The sequence below is a fragment of the Schistocerca serialis genome, chromosome 9 (genome assembly GCF_023864345.2).
Source record: "Schistocerca serialis cubense isolate TAMUIC-IGC-003099 chromosome 9, iqSchSeri2.2, whole genome shotgun sequence".
Taxonomy (NCBI): Eukaryota; Metazoa; Arthropoda; class Insecta; order Orthoptera; family Acrididae; genus Schistocerca; species Schistocerca serialis.
In genome coordinates, this window is record NC_064646.1 from 347,502,778 (window position 1) to 347,520,628 (window position 17,851).

The following is a 17,851-nucleotide window of genomic DNA, read 5'->3' on the forward strand; positions in this document are numbered from 1 at the left end:
TGACGGACATCATTTTGAGTATTTATTGCATTAATGTGGTATTTACAGGTAATCACGCTGTAACAGCATGCGTTCTCAGAAATGACAAGTTCACAAAGGTACATGTATCACATTGGAACAACCAAAATAAAATGTTCAAATGTACCTACGTTCTGTATTTTAATTTAAAAAATCTACATATTACCAAAAGTTCGTCTAAAATTGTGAGCCATTTGTTTGTGACTATTACAGCGCCTTCTATCACAAAGTGAAAAAGGTGGTCCAACTAAAACATTCATATTTCTTTATGTACTACACGAATATGTAATAAAAAATGGGGTTCCTATTTTAAAAAAACGCCGTTGATATCTGTTTGACCTATGGCAGCGCCATCTAGCGGGCCAACCATAGCCCCATCTGGTTTCCCCCTTCAAGCTAGACATGTTTCGTTCTTTGTAGTTTTTTCGTTTGACATTTCGTGAGATGTTTTGTCCAGTCACAATCAATGGACCACCCTGTATAAGATGACTGAAAAAGGAAAAAATGGGGTTCAGAGTATCAATGGCCTATTATTTCACAGAGAATTGACTGACATCACATCAGGTGCCTAGAAACAAAAGAAATTAAGAGATTTTACAGTTATCATCAGGAACCAACTATTAATGTAACTGTCTCCCATCTCGTTATATCAACACAAGTCCCCTTATTGAGGAGACATTTCCTAATTGCTGTAATATTTAGGAGGAGTCATTTTGTTGAGACTTGACCACAATTATATATTTTTCCCTGTGATTGTTTGTTAAAGGATGAAAACATAGTCCCTAATACATGTGATGTTCACGTAGAGATGTATTAAAACTAATCTTTCCTCATCTAGATACATTCAGATTGGAATATTTATCATAAGAATAGGTTAGTTACCAATCACCACAGCATATTTACTGATTTAAGGAATTCATTAATATGTAGTGAAGTTATCATGGATCTCGAATGTCATTTAATCTTGGTGAAATTAAGCATCAAATGTGAGTCAAGATGGTAATCACATGCTTTTACAGACCTCCTGTGTCTGGCTCTGTAGTGGTAGAGTGTTTCAAAGAGAACTTGCAGAATTTTATCAATAAGTTTCCTGATCGTGCTTTTAAAATAGGGGCGACTTCTACCTGTCAGGTATTGATTGGGAGAGTCAAGCTGTCAAAGCTGGTGCCAGAGACAGGGACTCATGTAACATGATTCTAATGTCCTGTCTGAAAATTACTACAAGGAGGAAGTTAGAGAACCAATTGGTGAAGGTAACGTCTTGGATCCCATAGCAACAAACAGACCTGGAAAATTCTCAAATCAGTTAATATCGAGGAGGGTCTTAGTGTTCATACAGCATCTATGACTACAGGTGTTACAAGGAATGTTAACAAAGGAAGGGAAATATTATTGCTTAGCAACAATGACAGGATACAAATTGCAGGGTATCTGAGTAGGCAAAATCAAATACTTCAGTACCAAGGATGAAACTGTGGAGGACAAATGGAAAAAATACAAAAGCTTCATTCAAAACACCTTAGACAAATGTGTTGCAAGCAATGTGTTAAGGGATGGGAAGACCCACCATGGTTCATGAGCCATGTTACAAAACTGCTATGTAAACAAAGAGAGATTCATCACAGATTCAAGAGAAATCAAAATTTAGTTGCCAAACAAAAGCCCAGCAAAGCGAAAATGATCATAAGGAGAGCAATGAAAGATGCATTTTACGACTTTGAGAGTAAAATATTGTCAAACGATCTGTCTCAAAACCTTGAGAAATATTTGTCATATGTAAAATAAGTAAGCAATTTGAAATCATCTGATCAGCCACTCAGTGAACATAATAGAACTGAAAGGGAAAATGACAGCCATAAGGCTGAACTACTGAATTTGGTTTTCCAAAATTATTTCACTGGAGGAGATCGTAATACAGACCCACCTTTCAACTATCATACGAACTTCAAAATGGTAGGTATTGAGATAGCAGATCATGGAATAGAAAAACAGCTACAGTTGCTTTGGAGTGGAAAGACATCAGGACTGGACCTGTTACAGCAGCAGTTTACCATTGGTCACTTGAGCAACAAAGGGTACTTAGCGACTGAAAAAAAAAATAGTTTTAGAATTGTGGAACTTGTTTCACGCACATGTCTTATGATGATCCTTAAGAACAACAATTTCCTCAATAAAATTCAACACATATTCTGCTGACAGACATCTCAGCTCATGCAGTTCCTCCACGAGATCCACAACACAGCAGATGTCGGCCGTCAAGTTGGTGACATGTCCTCAACTTCAAGCAGACAGTTGACAGGGTCCAGCACCGTCATTTATTGAAAAAAATAAATCTGACTGAATATCGGACCAGATTTGTAATTCGCTTCAAGACTTCTTTGCAGATAAAACTCAACATGTCTTAATGGAGCAAAATCAACAGATGTAAAGACAATTTCTGGAATCCTCAAGGATATGTGACAGTACCATTACTGTTTACATTGTATATAAATGATCTAATAGAGGGCATTAGAAGCTCTTTTGAACTGTTCGCAAATGACACAGTTATCTATACGAAGTTACCAATGCCAGAAGACAGTAATGACTTGCAGAAGGACCTACAGAGGATTGATTGTACAGTCAATGGACTGGCAGTTGACCCTGAATGTAAATAAATGTAACACATTGTGCATTCATAAGAAAATAAGTCCACTAATGTATAACTACTCTATTGATGACAAATTGCTGGAAATAGTAACCATCACAAAAATCTAGGAGCATGTATTAAGAGCGACTTTAAGTGCAATGGCTGCATAAATCTAATTGTAGGAAAAGCATGTGCCAGACAGATTCACAGGAAGAATCTTAAGGAAATTTAATTCCACCACTAAAGAGTGTCTTACAAGGTGCTTGTTCGACCACTTCTTGAGTACTGTTAGACAGTCTGAGACACTTACCAGGTAACACTGATAGAAGAAAGAGATAAATCCAAGAAAGAGAGGAGAGTTTCATCATAGGGTCATTTAACCAGCACAAGAGCATTACTGAGATGCTCAAAAAACTCCAAGGGTAGATGCTACAAGAGAGCAATTGTTCATTGTGCAGAGGTTTACTACTTAAATTTAGAGAGAATACCTTTCAGAAAGCTTCGAACACATTACTTACTCCCACATACATCTGCTGTGTTGGGGATCTGATGGAAGAACAGAGTGAATCCACGTTGAATTTTATAAAGAGAATTGTTGTTCTTAAAGATCGTCATAATACATGAGCTTGGAATGAGTTCCATAATTCTATAACAGATTGAAGTCAACGATAGTGGTGGCGTACAATTATATGCATCTCCTATGACCCTTAGACAAAAAAGGGAATGAATTGCTATTTTTTTTTTCCTGTCACTATGTACCCTTTGTTGCTTCAGTGACCAATGATAAATTGCTGCTAGAAGGGTAGCATGTTCTTTCTCATGATCTCTATAAAATCTTACAGGTATGTTGTCTGGTCCTGACGCCTTTCCACTGCAAAGCAGCTGTAGTTGTTTTTTCATTCCATTATCTGCTATCTCAGTATCTGCCATTTCGAGGCTTCCCAACAGTCATTGTTACCACGAGCCATTCACAAGTGGAAAATAAAATGAGAATGAGAGGGAGGGGAGGGGAGGGGAGGGGAGGGGAGGGGATGGGGGCGGGGGTGGGGTGGAGATTAGTCAGTCTGTCAGTGATACCAGAAGTACCCTCTGTCACATACTGTCAGGTGGCGTACAGAGTGGAGATGTAGATAAACACAAATGTGCAGAATTTATGGCTACTAGCAACATGGTTGTGCCACCTTCTCCACAAGGAAGAAGAGATGCAGTGTCCACACCTCCACTCCAATATGACAGCAACTGCAGCACACCCACGTGGGGTGGACGGCTCAGGCTCAAGCATTGTACACTTCCTACTCAGGCATCTACAGGCCAGCTACGACCACAACAGTCCTGAGTAGTAGCTCCATCATTACATGCAACTTACCCACCACCAAACTTGGAATTTGTGCATTCAGATGCAACCTGAGGTGACAGAAGACCTGGAGGTCCTCGTCCCTCAGTGCCTGAGCTGTTACCAAGAATTATCCTCATGTGCGTGTCACGTGCAAAGTGCGAATCTGCCATTAGGGATGCAGTCCTGTAAAGCAAAGTTGTGTTGCTGTGTAGGATATGAGCGTACAGCACACACTGAATTGCAGATACAATCAAGAGTACATATGAAACTAATGCTGATCAAACTACACTGCTAAGTATCTGTCATCATAACACACAGTGTTATCTGTGAAACTGTTGTGCTGTAAGGAGGGCGATATAGCTGAAAAACTATAACTAAAAACATTTTTAAACATATGTCTGCGTGTTTTATCAAATATAGTCTTCAGTTTGATTTTTTTACACACACACACACACACACACACACACACACACACAGATATATGCGAGTGTGCACGCACACGCAGTGAAGTCAGTCAGCGCAATCTGAAAATGACAGATGTATCGATCAAAATACCAGCATAATAACTGAAGTTCCTATGACATTAGGCTTGTTTTGTAAGAAATTCGAAAAAACAAGTCCTGCTTAGGGAAGACAAACTTCAAACACAGCACAATATTCCACAAATCACCAACACTGACTACAGGTTCCTATGCTTACCCTGCATGGTTCTGAGACTGATTTACCTACTTAGAGGAGCCTACGCATCATGGTTTTGGCAAAGTGAATATACACAGTTCCAAGACTGGGGCTACATCATTATTCACAATGAATGTAATAGCTGAATCATAAATGTATGGTGATGTTGGGGGAGGTTGATATCATAAACGTACAAAAGAAAAGATTTTTATAATGTAAACAGAAAGAGTATATACAGGGTGAAGCGAAATTCACGCACTCGGGCTTTGCAGTGAGTCTCCTCACATGCCAGCGACAAAAAAATGTCGCTCACAAAATTTCATTAAGCGAGTGCATCTGGCAGAAAAAGGATGTTACAGAGTGGCAATCTGGCAACATTGTAATCACATGTATGGTAACTAGCTTCATCAGCGCATCGTAGTTGTGCTGCACAGTTGGTGCAGAGGATAGAGTTTTGGATCAGCATGCAGGAGGTCGTGGGTTCGATCCTGGATTAGGGCGCAATTCTTTTATTTTCTAATTTCATTCCGACATTTCATACTGTAATATACGCCGTTTCTTACGTCACATGTATCCTAAATTTACAACATTTTGTAACTCTGAACATAAAAAATATGTGGTTAGACAAATAAGAAATATAGCTGAAGCAAATGACCTGTCTTAGGACAGAATAACTACAAAAACAATATCAATTTCGAGATGCTAAAGATGCACCTGTTCCATGTAATGCACATTACCCCTCTAACAGACATTGTTCTGCATGATTCATACGGACATCGCTAATTATGAAATGTTCTGTTTTGAATTACACTGTGTCCCTAATGGTAATAGACATGATGTTTCCACAATCCCATCGATATAATAATAATAATAATAATAATCATAATAATAATAACAACAATGCATTGAAATATGTACTGACAGAGGTAGTTACCATACAAGTGACTACAGTGTTGCCAGATTGCCACTCTTTAACGTTCTTTTTCTGCTGGATGTATTAGCCAGCAGAAATTTTGTTAGAGACCTTTTATTATCGCTGGCAAGTGAGTTGTGCTTCAAAGCCCGAGTGCGTGAATTTCGCTTCACCCTGTACATAGGAAAATATATATATGGGAAAATACATATATAGGAAAATACATATATTGGAAAAGATCAAACAATGGAAAATCCCGGATGGAATGTAAGAATGGCAGTGTGGTTTCAGTTGCCTGAGACTGCAGTCGTGTGTGAGAATTTCTTTTGTGTGTGCACGTGTGTGTGTATGTGTGTGTGTGTGCGTGTGTGTTAGGGGGTGGGAGGGGTGCACACGCACATTTGTGTGTCTATTGTTGACGAAGGCCAATGGCCGAAAGCTTTAACTATGACAGTCGTTTTGTTGTGCCTCTCTGCTACTCAGCATCTCCGCAATATTGGAAGGAAAAGAAATTACTTATGTTGAATTTTAATGGCGGTCAGTGATTCACACATTAGAAACGAAATCCAATTTAGGATTGCATAAGGATGGGGAAGGAATTTCTACCAGACTTTTGAAAGGAGAATCCTGACATCTGCCTACAAATAATGTGGGAAAACCTAAATCTGGATGGTTGGGCAGAAGTCCTTAGTTATAAAATGACAGGTACATGTTAGTCTCTGCATGGCCAATCAACAGCCATAGAATAAACAGTGGCCAATTCATATGGATGCACACCAGTTTTTAAAGAAGCTACTAGCCACAAGATCTTACTTATTTCTTAATACACTGTACCAAATTTTCAATGATAATGTTGGAGTTGTTATCATGTATGACAGGCATGTCCTAACTTTACTGGATGGATATTGTACGCATCATTTCTCATTTAGGAAGGAGAATCTTTACTATCTTAATTTTCACAAAGCAGAAGGGAAATGTTTTAACTTGTGGAGGGATCAGAGCTCACTACAGCTTACAATATTACCATTTCATATGGATTTAATTTAGTGATGTGTAAATTCCAGTTTAGAAGAGCACACAATCAGAATCTATGCAAGGTGACTGAAAAGGAAAAAAATAGTTTTATAGTATCAATGGCCTATTATTTCATAGGAAATAGATCCACATCACATCAGATGCCTAGAACCTTAGAGAATTAAGCCATTTCACAGCTATCACCAAGAACAAATTATCAGCATAACTGTGTACATTCCCATTATATCAGTACAAGTCCATTTAGTGAGGAGACATTTCCTGATAGCCATAATATTTACAGGAATCATTTTATTGAGTCTTGACCACAATTATACATTTTTCTCTATGACTATTTGTTGAAGAATGAAGACATAGTTCCTCTAACATATAGTGCTCACATAGAGATCTACTAAAACTCTATCTAGATAAATTCAGATTGGAATATTTGTCATAAGAATAGGTTAGTCACCAATGACAGTGGCATACTTATTGCTGTAAAGAATTTTGTAATTTTTATTGATATGATCACAGATCCCACCTATCATTTAATCTGGGTGAAGTTAAGCATCAAAGGTGGGTTAAAATTGGTACTCAGATGCTTTTGCAGACCTCCTGTGTCTGGCACTGTAGTGGCAGAGCGCTTCAGAAAGAACTTGCGGATTTTTGTAGATAAGTTTCCTGATTGTGCTATTGATATAGAGGTAACGTCAACCTGCCAGGTATAGATTGGGAGAGTCATGCTATCAAAGCTGGTGCCAGAGACATGCACGATTCTTAATGTCTTGTTCAAAAATTACTTCAAGCAGCTAGTTAGAGAATCAATTTTTGAAGGTTGCCCCTAGCAACAAGCAGGCCTGAATGTTCTCAAATCAGTTAATGCAGAGGAAGGTGTCAGTGTTCATAAGGCTCTGATATCATCTATGACTACAGCTGTGACAAGCAATGTTAAGAAAGATAGAACAATGATTTTAACCATTATTTTTATATTCCTTCCTGGATTTTCGATTGAGAAAAATAATTTTCTTTAACAAGAGTGACAGGATACAAACTGCAGGGTGTCTGAGTACACAATGTCAAATATTCAGTGCTGAGGATAAGGAAGTGCAGCACAAATACAAAAAATTCAAAAGTATCATTCAATACACCTTATAAAAGTGTAAACCAAGTTCATGCCATTTTCATGGACTTTAGGAAGGTACTGGGCACTGTCTTGCACTGCCATTTAACTGAAAAAATAAAAGCTTACCAAATATCGCACCATATTTGTGAAACTTCCTGGCAGATTAAAACCTTGTGCCGGACCGAGACTCGAACTCGGGACCTTTGCCTTTTGCGGGCAAGTGCTCTACCATCTGAGCTACCCAAGCACGACTCACGCCCTATCATCGTAGCTTTACTTCCATCAGTACCTTGTCTCATACTTTCCAGACTTCACAGAAGCTCTCCTGCTAACCTTGCAGAACTAGCACTCCTGCAAGGTTCACAGGAGAGCTTCTGTGAAATTTGGAAAGTAGGAGACAAGGTACTGGTGGAAGTAAAGTTGTGAGGACGGGGCGTGAGTTATGCTTGGGTAGCTCAGATGGTAGAGCACTTGCCCGCAAAAGGCAAATGCCCTGAGTTCGAGTCTTGGTCCGGCACACAGTTTTACTCTGCCAGGAAGTTTCTTATCAGTGCACACTCTGCTGCAGAGTGAAAATGTCATTCTGACACCATATTTGTGACTGGATTCCAGACTTCCTTTTAGAGAGAATTCAACATGTCACTCTTAACAGAAAAAAATCGACAGATCTAAAAGCAATTACCGGAATTCCCCAAGGATGTGTGATGGGATCATTACTGTTAACAACATATATAAATGATCTAGTAGAATGGGTCGTAAGCTCTTTTAGACTGTTCGCAGATGATACTGTTGTCTATAAGAAGGTACCAATGCCAGAAGGCAGTAATGATTTGCAGAAGGACCTACACAGGATTGATGAACAGTCCATAGACTGACAGTTGACGCTAAATAAGTATAAAATGTTGTGCATTCATAGGAAAAGAAATGCACTACTGTATAACTACTTTATTGATGACAACATGCTGGAAACAGTAACAGTCACAAAATATTTAGGAGTATTTATCCAAAGTGACTTAAAAGTGCAAAGACCCTATAAAACTAATAGCAAGAAAAGCAGGTCCCAGAAAGATTCACAGGAAGAATCTTAAGGGAATTCAATGCAACCCCTAAAGAAGTGGCTTAACAGGTGCTTGTTCGTCCACTTCTTTAGTACTGTTCATCAGTCAGAGATCCTTACTAGGTAGAACTGTAGGAAGAGAGAGAGATAATATCCAAGAAAGAGAGAAAAGTTTCACCACTGGATCGTTTAGTCCCGGGGTGTCGAACCTTTTATCTTATCTGGGGCACACTGCAAGAAGACTAGTATTTTTGGGCTGCACATAGTGAACTTAACACTAATGATAACTACTGCTGAGAGAGAGAGAAAGAGAGAGAGAGAGAATCATCATGTGGTGAGAGTTTCAAATTGAAAATATTCAATCTGTTGTAACTTTATATAAATAGAATTTTTTTAATTTTTTTACCATTCATGTGGATGCTCACTTCTTGGGGCACACTGAAACTTGCTCTGGGCTGCATGTTGCCCACAGGTCATGAGTTAAATGCCTCTGGTGTAGCCCATGTGAGAGCATTACGGAGATGCTCAACAAACTCCAGTTGTGACACTACCAAGAGAGGCACTGTGCTCCATGGAGAGGTTTGCTATTGAAGTTTTAAGAGAATACTTTCTGAGAAGATTTGGACAACATATTACTTCCTCCCACATACATCTCGTAAGATGCTGACAGTAAAAAAATTCAAGAAACAGAACTACTGCAGAGGCCTACCAATCATCATTCTTCCCAAGCAATGTTAACAAATGGAACAAGGAAGGGGGGGGATCAGTTAGTGGGGAGGTAAACACCAATGTGCAGGATTTTTGGCTACAAGCTAGATGGCTTCACTATCTTCTCCACAAGGAAAAAAGGATGTGGTGTCTACATCTCTACTCCAATATGACTAACTGCAACCCACCCATGCATGGTGGGTGGTCCAGTGTCAGACATTGTCCACTTTCTGCTCAGGCATCTACAGGCGATCCACAACCTCAACAAGCAAGCTATAACCTCAACAGTCGAGAGCAGCAAGGAAGCAACAACAATGAATACAACACAGCTAGATATCAAAAGGAACTTGGGACGCCACCAGTGCAGTCACTGCTCTCACTATCTGTCAACATTCCCAGCCAGTGTGGGACTATCCCCCATCACACTGTACACCTCTGCCATGGCAGTACTTTGGCCAGTGCACAGCCTCTGATATGCCACTCATCATTAGGAATTATGCCAAGCAATTACGCGGACTGCTCCATGGACCCTCAGTCAGTGGACACTCCTGATCAGGCTAAACCTCCACCAACCTGAGAAGTAATCTCTCGACGGATCCTGACTCGCAGACCTAAGCTTCATTCTATGTCTCAATGTGCTACAGTTTTACCTTGCACCTTCCACACAGTGACTTGATAGGATTAGCTCATCCTGTAAATCATATCAGAGCTGTACCATTAGCTGTAGTATTATTTCTTCTTCTAATCGCATCAAGAACGAATGAGTTGTTATTTCCAATCTACTGGGCTGCCATTATTTCTGTGTGCACTTTCACAACTCAATCACACAGATACTTCACAATGCAACACAGAGAATGAATTCAGAAAACAATGTCTGTTTTGTTTATCATTTCACTACCAGACATGCTGTGCTTACAAAAAATGTTACACTGAAGCTGAAAGAGTGAGCTATTTGCCAGCTCTTGTGCTTCTATTATTACATATACATATCCTACAAATTAAATTGAAGTTTGAGAATCAGCAAAGACAACATAACAGTATATATTTAAAAATGCACAGTGCTTACGTCGTGAGCAGGCCTCCCTTGTGCAGCCCTGTCTGCTGCTGCTGAAGCGGCAGCTGCTGGTGCTGTGGTGCAAGAGCTGCAGGGTTCAGGGCAAGGGGAGAGCTAGGCACCGCCACGTCACTCAGAGGCGAATGGGGCGGTGAAGCGTAGATTGGGCTCTGGGGCTCCGACTGCAGTGGTGACAGCAGCCGGCTCAGTGGGCGGGTTCTCGTACCCCTCGAACACTGTTGTAGTTGTTGTGTGAATGACAGTACAGCCTGCAAGGATGACCATGCACCATTGTAAGTGATTACATTCTTGATCACACTATGTTGCTTTTTAAAATATATTAAGACAGTTGATAATAACAACAGCGTTTAATACGAAGGCTAAATCTTTCTGCCACATGTTGTTGTGGTCTTCAGTCCTGAGACTGTTTTGATGCAGCTCTCCATGCTACTATCCTGTGCCAGCTTCTTCATCTCCCAGTACCTACTGCAACCTACATCCTTCTCAATCTGCTTAGTGTATTCATCTCTTGGTCTCCTCTTAGATTTTTACCCTCCACGCTGCCCTACAATACTAAATTGGTGATCCCTTGATGCCTCAGAACATTTGTGCTACAAACTTCTCTTCTCCCCAATCCTATTCAACACCTCCTCATTAGTTATGTGATCTACCCATCTAATCTTCAGCATTCTTCTGTAGCACCACATTTCAAAAGCTTCTATTCTCTTCTTGTCCAAACTATTTATCGTCCATGTTTCACTTCCATACATGGCTACACTCCATACAAATACGTTCAGAAATAACTTCCTGACACTTAAATCTATACTCGATGTTAACAAATTTCTCTTCTTCAGAAACGCTTTCCTTGCCATTGCCAGTCTACATTTTATATCCTCTCTACTTCGACCATCATCAGTTATTTTGCTCCCCAAATAGCAAAACTCCTTTACTACTTTGTCTCATTTCCTAATCTAATTCCCTCAGCATCACCCGACTTAATTCGACTACATTCCATTATCCTCGTTTTGCTTTTGTTGATGTTCATCTTATATCCTCCTTTCAAGACACTATCCATTCCATTCAACTGCTCTTCCAAGTCCTTTGCTGTCTCTGACAGAATTACAACGTCATCGGCGAACCTCAAAGTTTTTATTTCTTCTCCATGGATTTTAATACCTACTCCGAATTTTTCTTTTGTTTCCTTTACTGCTTGCTCAATATACAGATTGAATAACATCGGGGAGAGGCTACAACCCTGTCTTACTCCCTTCCCAACAACTGCTTCCCTTTCATGTCCCCTGACTCTTATAACTGCCACCTGGTTTCTGTACAAATTGTAAATAGCCTTCCGCTCCCTGTATTTTACCCTTGCCATCTTTAGAATTTGAAAGAGAGTATTCCAGTCAACATTGTCAAAAGCTTTCTCTAAGTCTACACTTGCTAGAAACGTAGGTTTGCCTTTCCTTAATCTTTCTTCTAAGATAAGTCGTAAGGTCAGTATTGCCTCACGTGTTCCAGTATTTCTACAGAATCCAAACTGATCTTCCCCGAGGTCAGCTTCTACTAGTTTTTCCATTCGTCTGTAAAGAATTCGTGTTAGTATTTTGCAGCTGTGGCTTATTAAACTGATTGTTCGGTAATTTTCACATCTGTCAACACCTGCTTTCTTTGGGATTGGAATTATTATATTCTTCTTGAAGTCTGAGGGCATTTCGCCTGTTTCGTACATCTTGCTCACCAGATGGTAGATGTCAGGACTGGCTCTCCCAAGGCCGTCAGTAGTTCCAATGGAATGTTGTCTACTCCTGGGGCCTTGTTTCGACTCAGGTCTTTCAGTTCTCTGTCAAACTCTTCATGCTGTATCATATCTCCCATTTCATCTTCATCTACATCCTCTTCCATTTCCATAATATTGTCCTCAAGTACATTGCCCCCGAAATAGACCCTCTATATACTCCTTCCTCATTTCTGCTTTCCCTTCTTTGCTTAGAACTGGGTTTCCATCTGAGCTCTTTATGTTCATACAGGTGCTTCTCTTATCTCCAAAGGTCTCTTTAATTTTCCTGTAGGCAGTATCTATCTTACCCCTAGTGAGATAAGCCTCTACATCCTTACATTTGTCCCCTAGCCATGCCTGCTTAGCCATTTTGCACTTCCTGTCGATCTCATTTTTGAGACGTTTGTATTCCTTTTTGCCTGCTTCATTTATTGCATTTTTATATTTTCTCCTTTCATCAATTAAATTCAATATTTCTTCTGTTACCCAAGGATTTCTACTAGCCCTCGTCTTTTTACCTACTTGATCCTCTGCTGCCTTCACTACTTCATCCCTCAAAGCTACCCATTCTTCTACTGTATTTCTTTCCCCCCATTCCTGTCAATTGTTCCCTTACGTTCTCCCTGAAACTCTGTACAACCTCTGGTTCTTTCAGTTTATCCAGGTCCCATCTCCTTACGTTCCCACCTTTTTTCAGTTTCTTCAGTTTTAATCCACAGTTCATAACCAATAAATTGTGGTCAGAGTCCACATCTGCCCCTGGAAATGTCTTACAATTTAAAACCTGGTTCCTAAATCTCTGCCTAAATCTTCTGCCACATATGGTAACAATATTTATTTTGAGATGGGCTTTAAGGTTTTTGAGGCAATCCTTGGGTGGCAACTAAAATAATTGTATATAAATTATGCAAAACACAAAGAAGCATAGTAGATAAAATAGAAGTTGTTGGTCAGCACTGTCATAATTATGTAATTTACATAAATGCATGCATATATTAAACAATGGAGACTCCATGTAGGAATATCAACATGTAGGAAATTACAGATTGCTACTTCCTGCAAAGAAGACGCGTCAAGTGCCTTAATAGCGCCTGTCTGTAATTTGGTTCAGTAGCAATCTGCCTTTTCCAACAATTAAGTTAAGATCCTAGAACATCTAATTTTTTATCATTAGTGTGGCTTTCCATAAGATCATCATCAATAAATTTTAAATTAGTTTTTTGTAAACTATAGGTTCTCACTCATTCAGGAAACCCAACTGCCACTAGTTGACAACCTATGGGCGCCGATCAACAAAGACTGAGACTCATTTCTTCCTGTTACCTCCATGATAGTTTTCTGTCAGTACTGTGAATATTTCAAAAGAGATGATTTTTATGTATAAATGTCCATAGGTGCTGCAGCACTCTTATCAGTACATTGGTAGTAAAGTGCTAATTTGTAGACACATTTTGCATTTCACATACCAAACATTGGAGGTGACACAAGATGAACAGTACGGCGCAGTAAAATTGTGTGTTCATTTAAAGTTTGCAGCCACTGATACTTACAGAAAGCTGCAGCAAGCATCTGCGGAGATGCACTACGTTGTGCAACGGTGTTTAGGTGGTTCAAGGACTTCAAAGAAGGCTGACTTGTCTGTGTTAATTAATGTGGGCCTGGTGCTTTGGCTTTTGCTTTGACTGAAGTCCCCATCAACACAGTTGCTGTGACTGTCTGTGAGGATCAGCGAACAACATTATGTAACATCAGTGAAGTATTGAGAAGTGTCTTTACAATTCTCCATGATCATCTCTGTATGACCCCTATTTGTGCCCATTGGCTGCCACCCCTGTTGACTCAGGAACAGAAGGCTATGTGAATGGAGACAAGCCATGTGGTGCTGTGCCTCTGGAACATCTCTTTTATGCATTTCTGGAATCAGTTATCACAGGTGACACTCATGACTGCATCATTATGATCTGAAGGAAAACAAACCGGCACAGTGTGGAAATCATCACGTATTCCAACACAAAAGAAAGGTGAAAGTTGTTCCATCTCTACAGAGAGTGATGATAACCACATTTTTTGACAGTCATGGAATGATTTAGCAGCATGCAGTTCCCCTCACAATACTATTACAGCTGCATACTACACATTAGTACAGGCTGTGTGACAACTATCATAGTCGTATACAAAGTGACTTTTTCCACTGTGTACGAGCTCTAGGGATTGATCAATGAGAAGATATGGAACAAAAAAGGTCTGATTAACTAATGTCTGGAAATGCACCCTCTCCTGCCATAGTAATTGGTAATGTTATGTCCAATTCACTTCTCTTACTGACTCAGCTTGTAGTGGACGTAATACGGCATTGTGCATAATGGTTCCATATTCAAATCAAGAGCTTGCTGACACGCTGTTTACTTATGGAAAGGCAGATGGGAACTGGCAGTGGGCAGCAAGGTTGGTTTGGGAGACCTATCTCCACCAACAACCACCACAGCATTCAAAGTTTGCAACAGTGTTTCGTCATTTGTCTGAGAGGTATCTTCAACTTTCATAACTCATCTGTGAGATAGTATGCAGAACCCCCATGATATGGTGACAGCGAATCATCAGCATCGGTGAAGCCGAAATACGTGGGCCTGAATAATTGGCGATCACAGTTTGGGACCAGTCTTCCTTCCATGTTGCCTAACAGGCCGGAACTACTGGCATTTCTTGCAGAGGACTTTGCCATCCCCTACTGCAAGAAGTATCACTGATGATTTGAAGGGTCATGTGGCTGCTACATGTTAGTGCTACAGCCCACTTCACCATTAACATTCAGATGCATTTCAGTTGTCTTCTCTGGTTGATGGATCAGACAAGGGGGTCCAGCTGCTTGGCCTGCTCATTCACCAGATCTCAACCAGTGCGATTTCTAGTTATGCAGAGCCCATTTCAGAAGTGGAGACACTGGAGCAGAGTATTCATGCTGCCATTGACACAGTTCGGATGCAGCCTGGCTGATGTGAATGTGTGAGACAGAGCATGCTATGGCATGAACATGCATGCACTGAGGCACATGGAAACCATTGTCAGCTCCTACTGTAACTGTGGCTGTGGCTGCATGGTGCAGTGTGTATTAGACTGCAGTCTCTGTAATACTGTATTATTGAATGAATGGTCTCTAGCATGGAAACCATGCATTTCCGAACATAAGATCATTAAACCTTTTTTATTCCATATCCTCTCATCTATCAGTCCCTAGAGGTTGTACACAGTGAAAAAAATCACACTGTATAAATTATGCAGCACACAAACAAATATAGTAGCTAAAATAGAAGTTGTTGATCAATACTCTCATAATTATGTAAGCACATTCCAAGGAAATGATCAGATCTTTCTCAGATGGGGTTGTGACTCATCACAGCAATGCATAGTCTCACACCACAAATCAAATCATGCAGTTTCTGGCTCAATTCAACATTATCTGAGTCTGCATACACCTCATGGCCCTGATCTTGCAGCCTGTGATTTCTTTTTATTCCCATCGCTGAAGACAAAGCTTCAGGCCATTCGATTTGAGAATTCCTGAAGTGATCAAGAAAAGTGAGAAGATTTTCACGTACCGGACAAAAATGGGCTGCATAATGTGTCTGAGGACTGGCAGAGCTGCTACAAAAAGTACATTCAAGTAGGAGGTGAGTACTTTGAAAAATATCATGTAAACTTTGTATTGGAGTAATAAACATCTTTGAAAAAAATCAGTCTCAGTCTTTGTTGATCAGCTCTCATACATATAATTTTACACAGAGCTGACAACTGATTTTAGACTCCCATGAATGGCTAGATTAACGGCTAACTAATATTTTATCTACATTGTTGCAGTTCATGTTGTTATTAATGTTACACAAATGACTGTATTTGTGGAATTTTTATTTCTTTGTGTGCTTCCCTGTAACTATTTTCACATTCTGTTATGCACCAGCACAGAATTCTATTAATGTTGACAACATATGGTGTGTATGAGGAACAAGGTAAGGTCAGAAGACTGGATTGTTTTTTATAAGTACTATATTGCAAACTGACTCAAAAGAAGGGTAGTGCTGAAAGGACACATGATGAAGCATCAAGGAATAGTTCATGTGGTAATGGAGAGAAATGAGAGGGTGGAAATCACAGAGGGAAACCTAGGCTTGAATAAAGTAAGTAGGTTCATATGGATAGAGGCTGCAGTAACTGTCTACAGTAGTTGCACAGGATAGATTAGTGTGGAGAACAGCAGTGAACCAATCTTCAGAAAAAAAGTTTGCAGTACTCTGCATAGGTGACAGTTGTTATACAGTGGCTAAGCCAATGAATGATGAAATCATTGCTAATTGGATGCATAAGAGACTGCTCCTTGGTATCCTCTCTATACTCTTATAAATTTTGAAATTTTTTGTTCACATTTCTAAGTTCCAATACTTTACATTAGACTATCAATTTGCTTCTCTCACTTAGTTTTCATACCAGAGCTGTAGGTGCCAATCCCATTGTTTGCAAGATAACACACAGGACACAAAGAGGGGCAAGCAACAATCATGAGAGCATCTCCAAATTCACCTATGTACACACTCTTCACAGCTATAAGACTCATGCCAAACTTTTGACGGTGCAATGATGTGAGAAGTATCTAAAATTTAAATTGAATCTGTGTGCTGCCTCCCTGCACTTGTCTCAGGATCTTTGGCTGACTTGTGTAATTGCTAGTCTTACTTTTGCTGGCACAAGTCATTAGCTCTTCCATTTCTTGTAGGTGAAATGCCAACAAAAGAACTAAACAACCATTGCACAAAGAAGACCCCAAAAATAACAATGGGAGAAGATGTATCAGGAAATGGTTGTCAAAGCCCCACAGATAAAAATTAAAATTTCATGTCCTAATGTCTCTGAATATAATGGGCCATCAGCCACCCAAAACCAAGTCACATTCTGCCTAGTGTGTTTATCAACAGCAGTAATGGGAAGACAGGTGTTCACAAGACTACCCTCATGATAGCTGATGTAGACAATCCAAAGCATATCTCCTCAATAATTCTCACAAGGCTGGGTCTAACCAAGGTAAATTTCTGCACCTTACCAAGAACTGAACCTGTGCCTCTCATGTGGCAGTTGGCCACCCTGCTCTCACAGCTGCCACAGAAGTAGACTTGGTGACATAATCATAAACTAAACTGAATCACAATGGCAACAATGATCTGTGACTATTGATCTGGCACAGAAATATTGTGTACTGTAAAAAATATGTACACATATTACGAAAGCATGCCTCATTTGCTTGTAACTATTATATCTTTTTCATTTTCTCTTTCTAAGAAAATCAGCCCTCCAAACTAGTATGCAAGCAGACCTTCCATGCCATGTCCACACTTTGGCCTAATCCACCATCTGTCCTAATGAATCAGTTGCAAAGAAGTACACATCATTACCCAACACTTCCCTGGACTGGAGCAACTTAGCCACATCCTTCACAAGGACTTTACTAGAAATGAGGAATGTCCTTCCCATAATACTTCTCACCTCTCTCAAAGTTGTATTCTG

The 17,851-nt window shown here is 39.9% G+C and overlaps 1 protein-coding gene across 1 annotated transcript in view; it reads right to left on the reverse strand.

Moving 5' to 3' along the window:
• Nucleotides 1-17,851, reverse strand: part of LOC126419875 (ankyrin repeat domain-containing protein 50) — a 513,285-nt gene that overhangs the window by 60,372 nt on the left and 435,062 nt on the right. Inside the window, exons 20-21 of the mRNA XM_050087125.1 lie at nt 10,537-10,793; nt 4,011-4,163 (exon numbers count right to left, since the gene is read on the reverse strand). Of these exons, the coding sequence (XP_049943082.1) occupies nt 4,011-4,163; nt 10,537-10,793 (410 nt within the window). The remainder of the gene's footprint in view (nt 1-4,010; nt 4,164-10,536; nt 10,794-17,851) is intronic.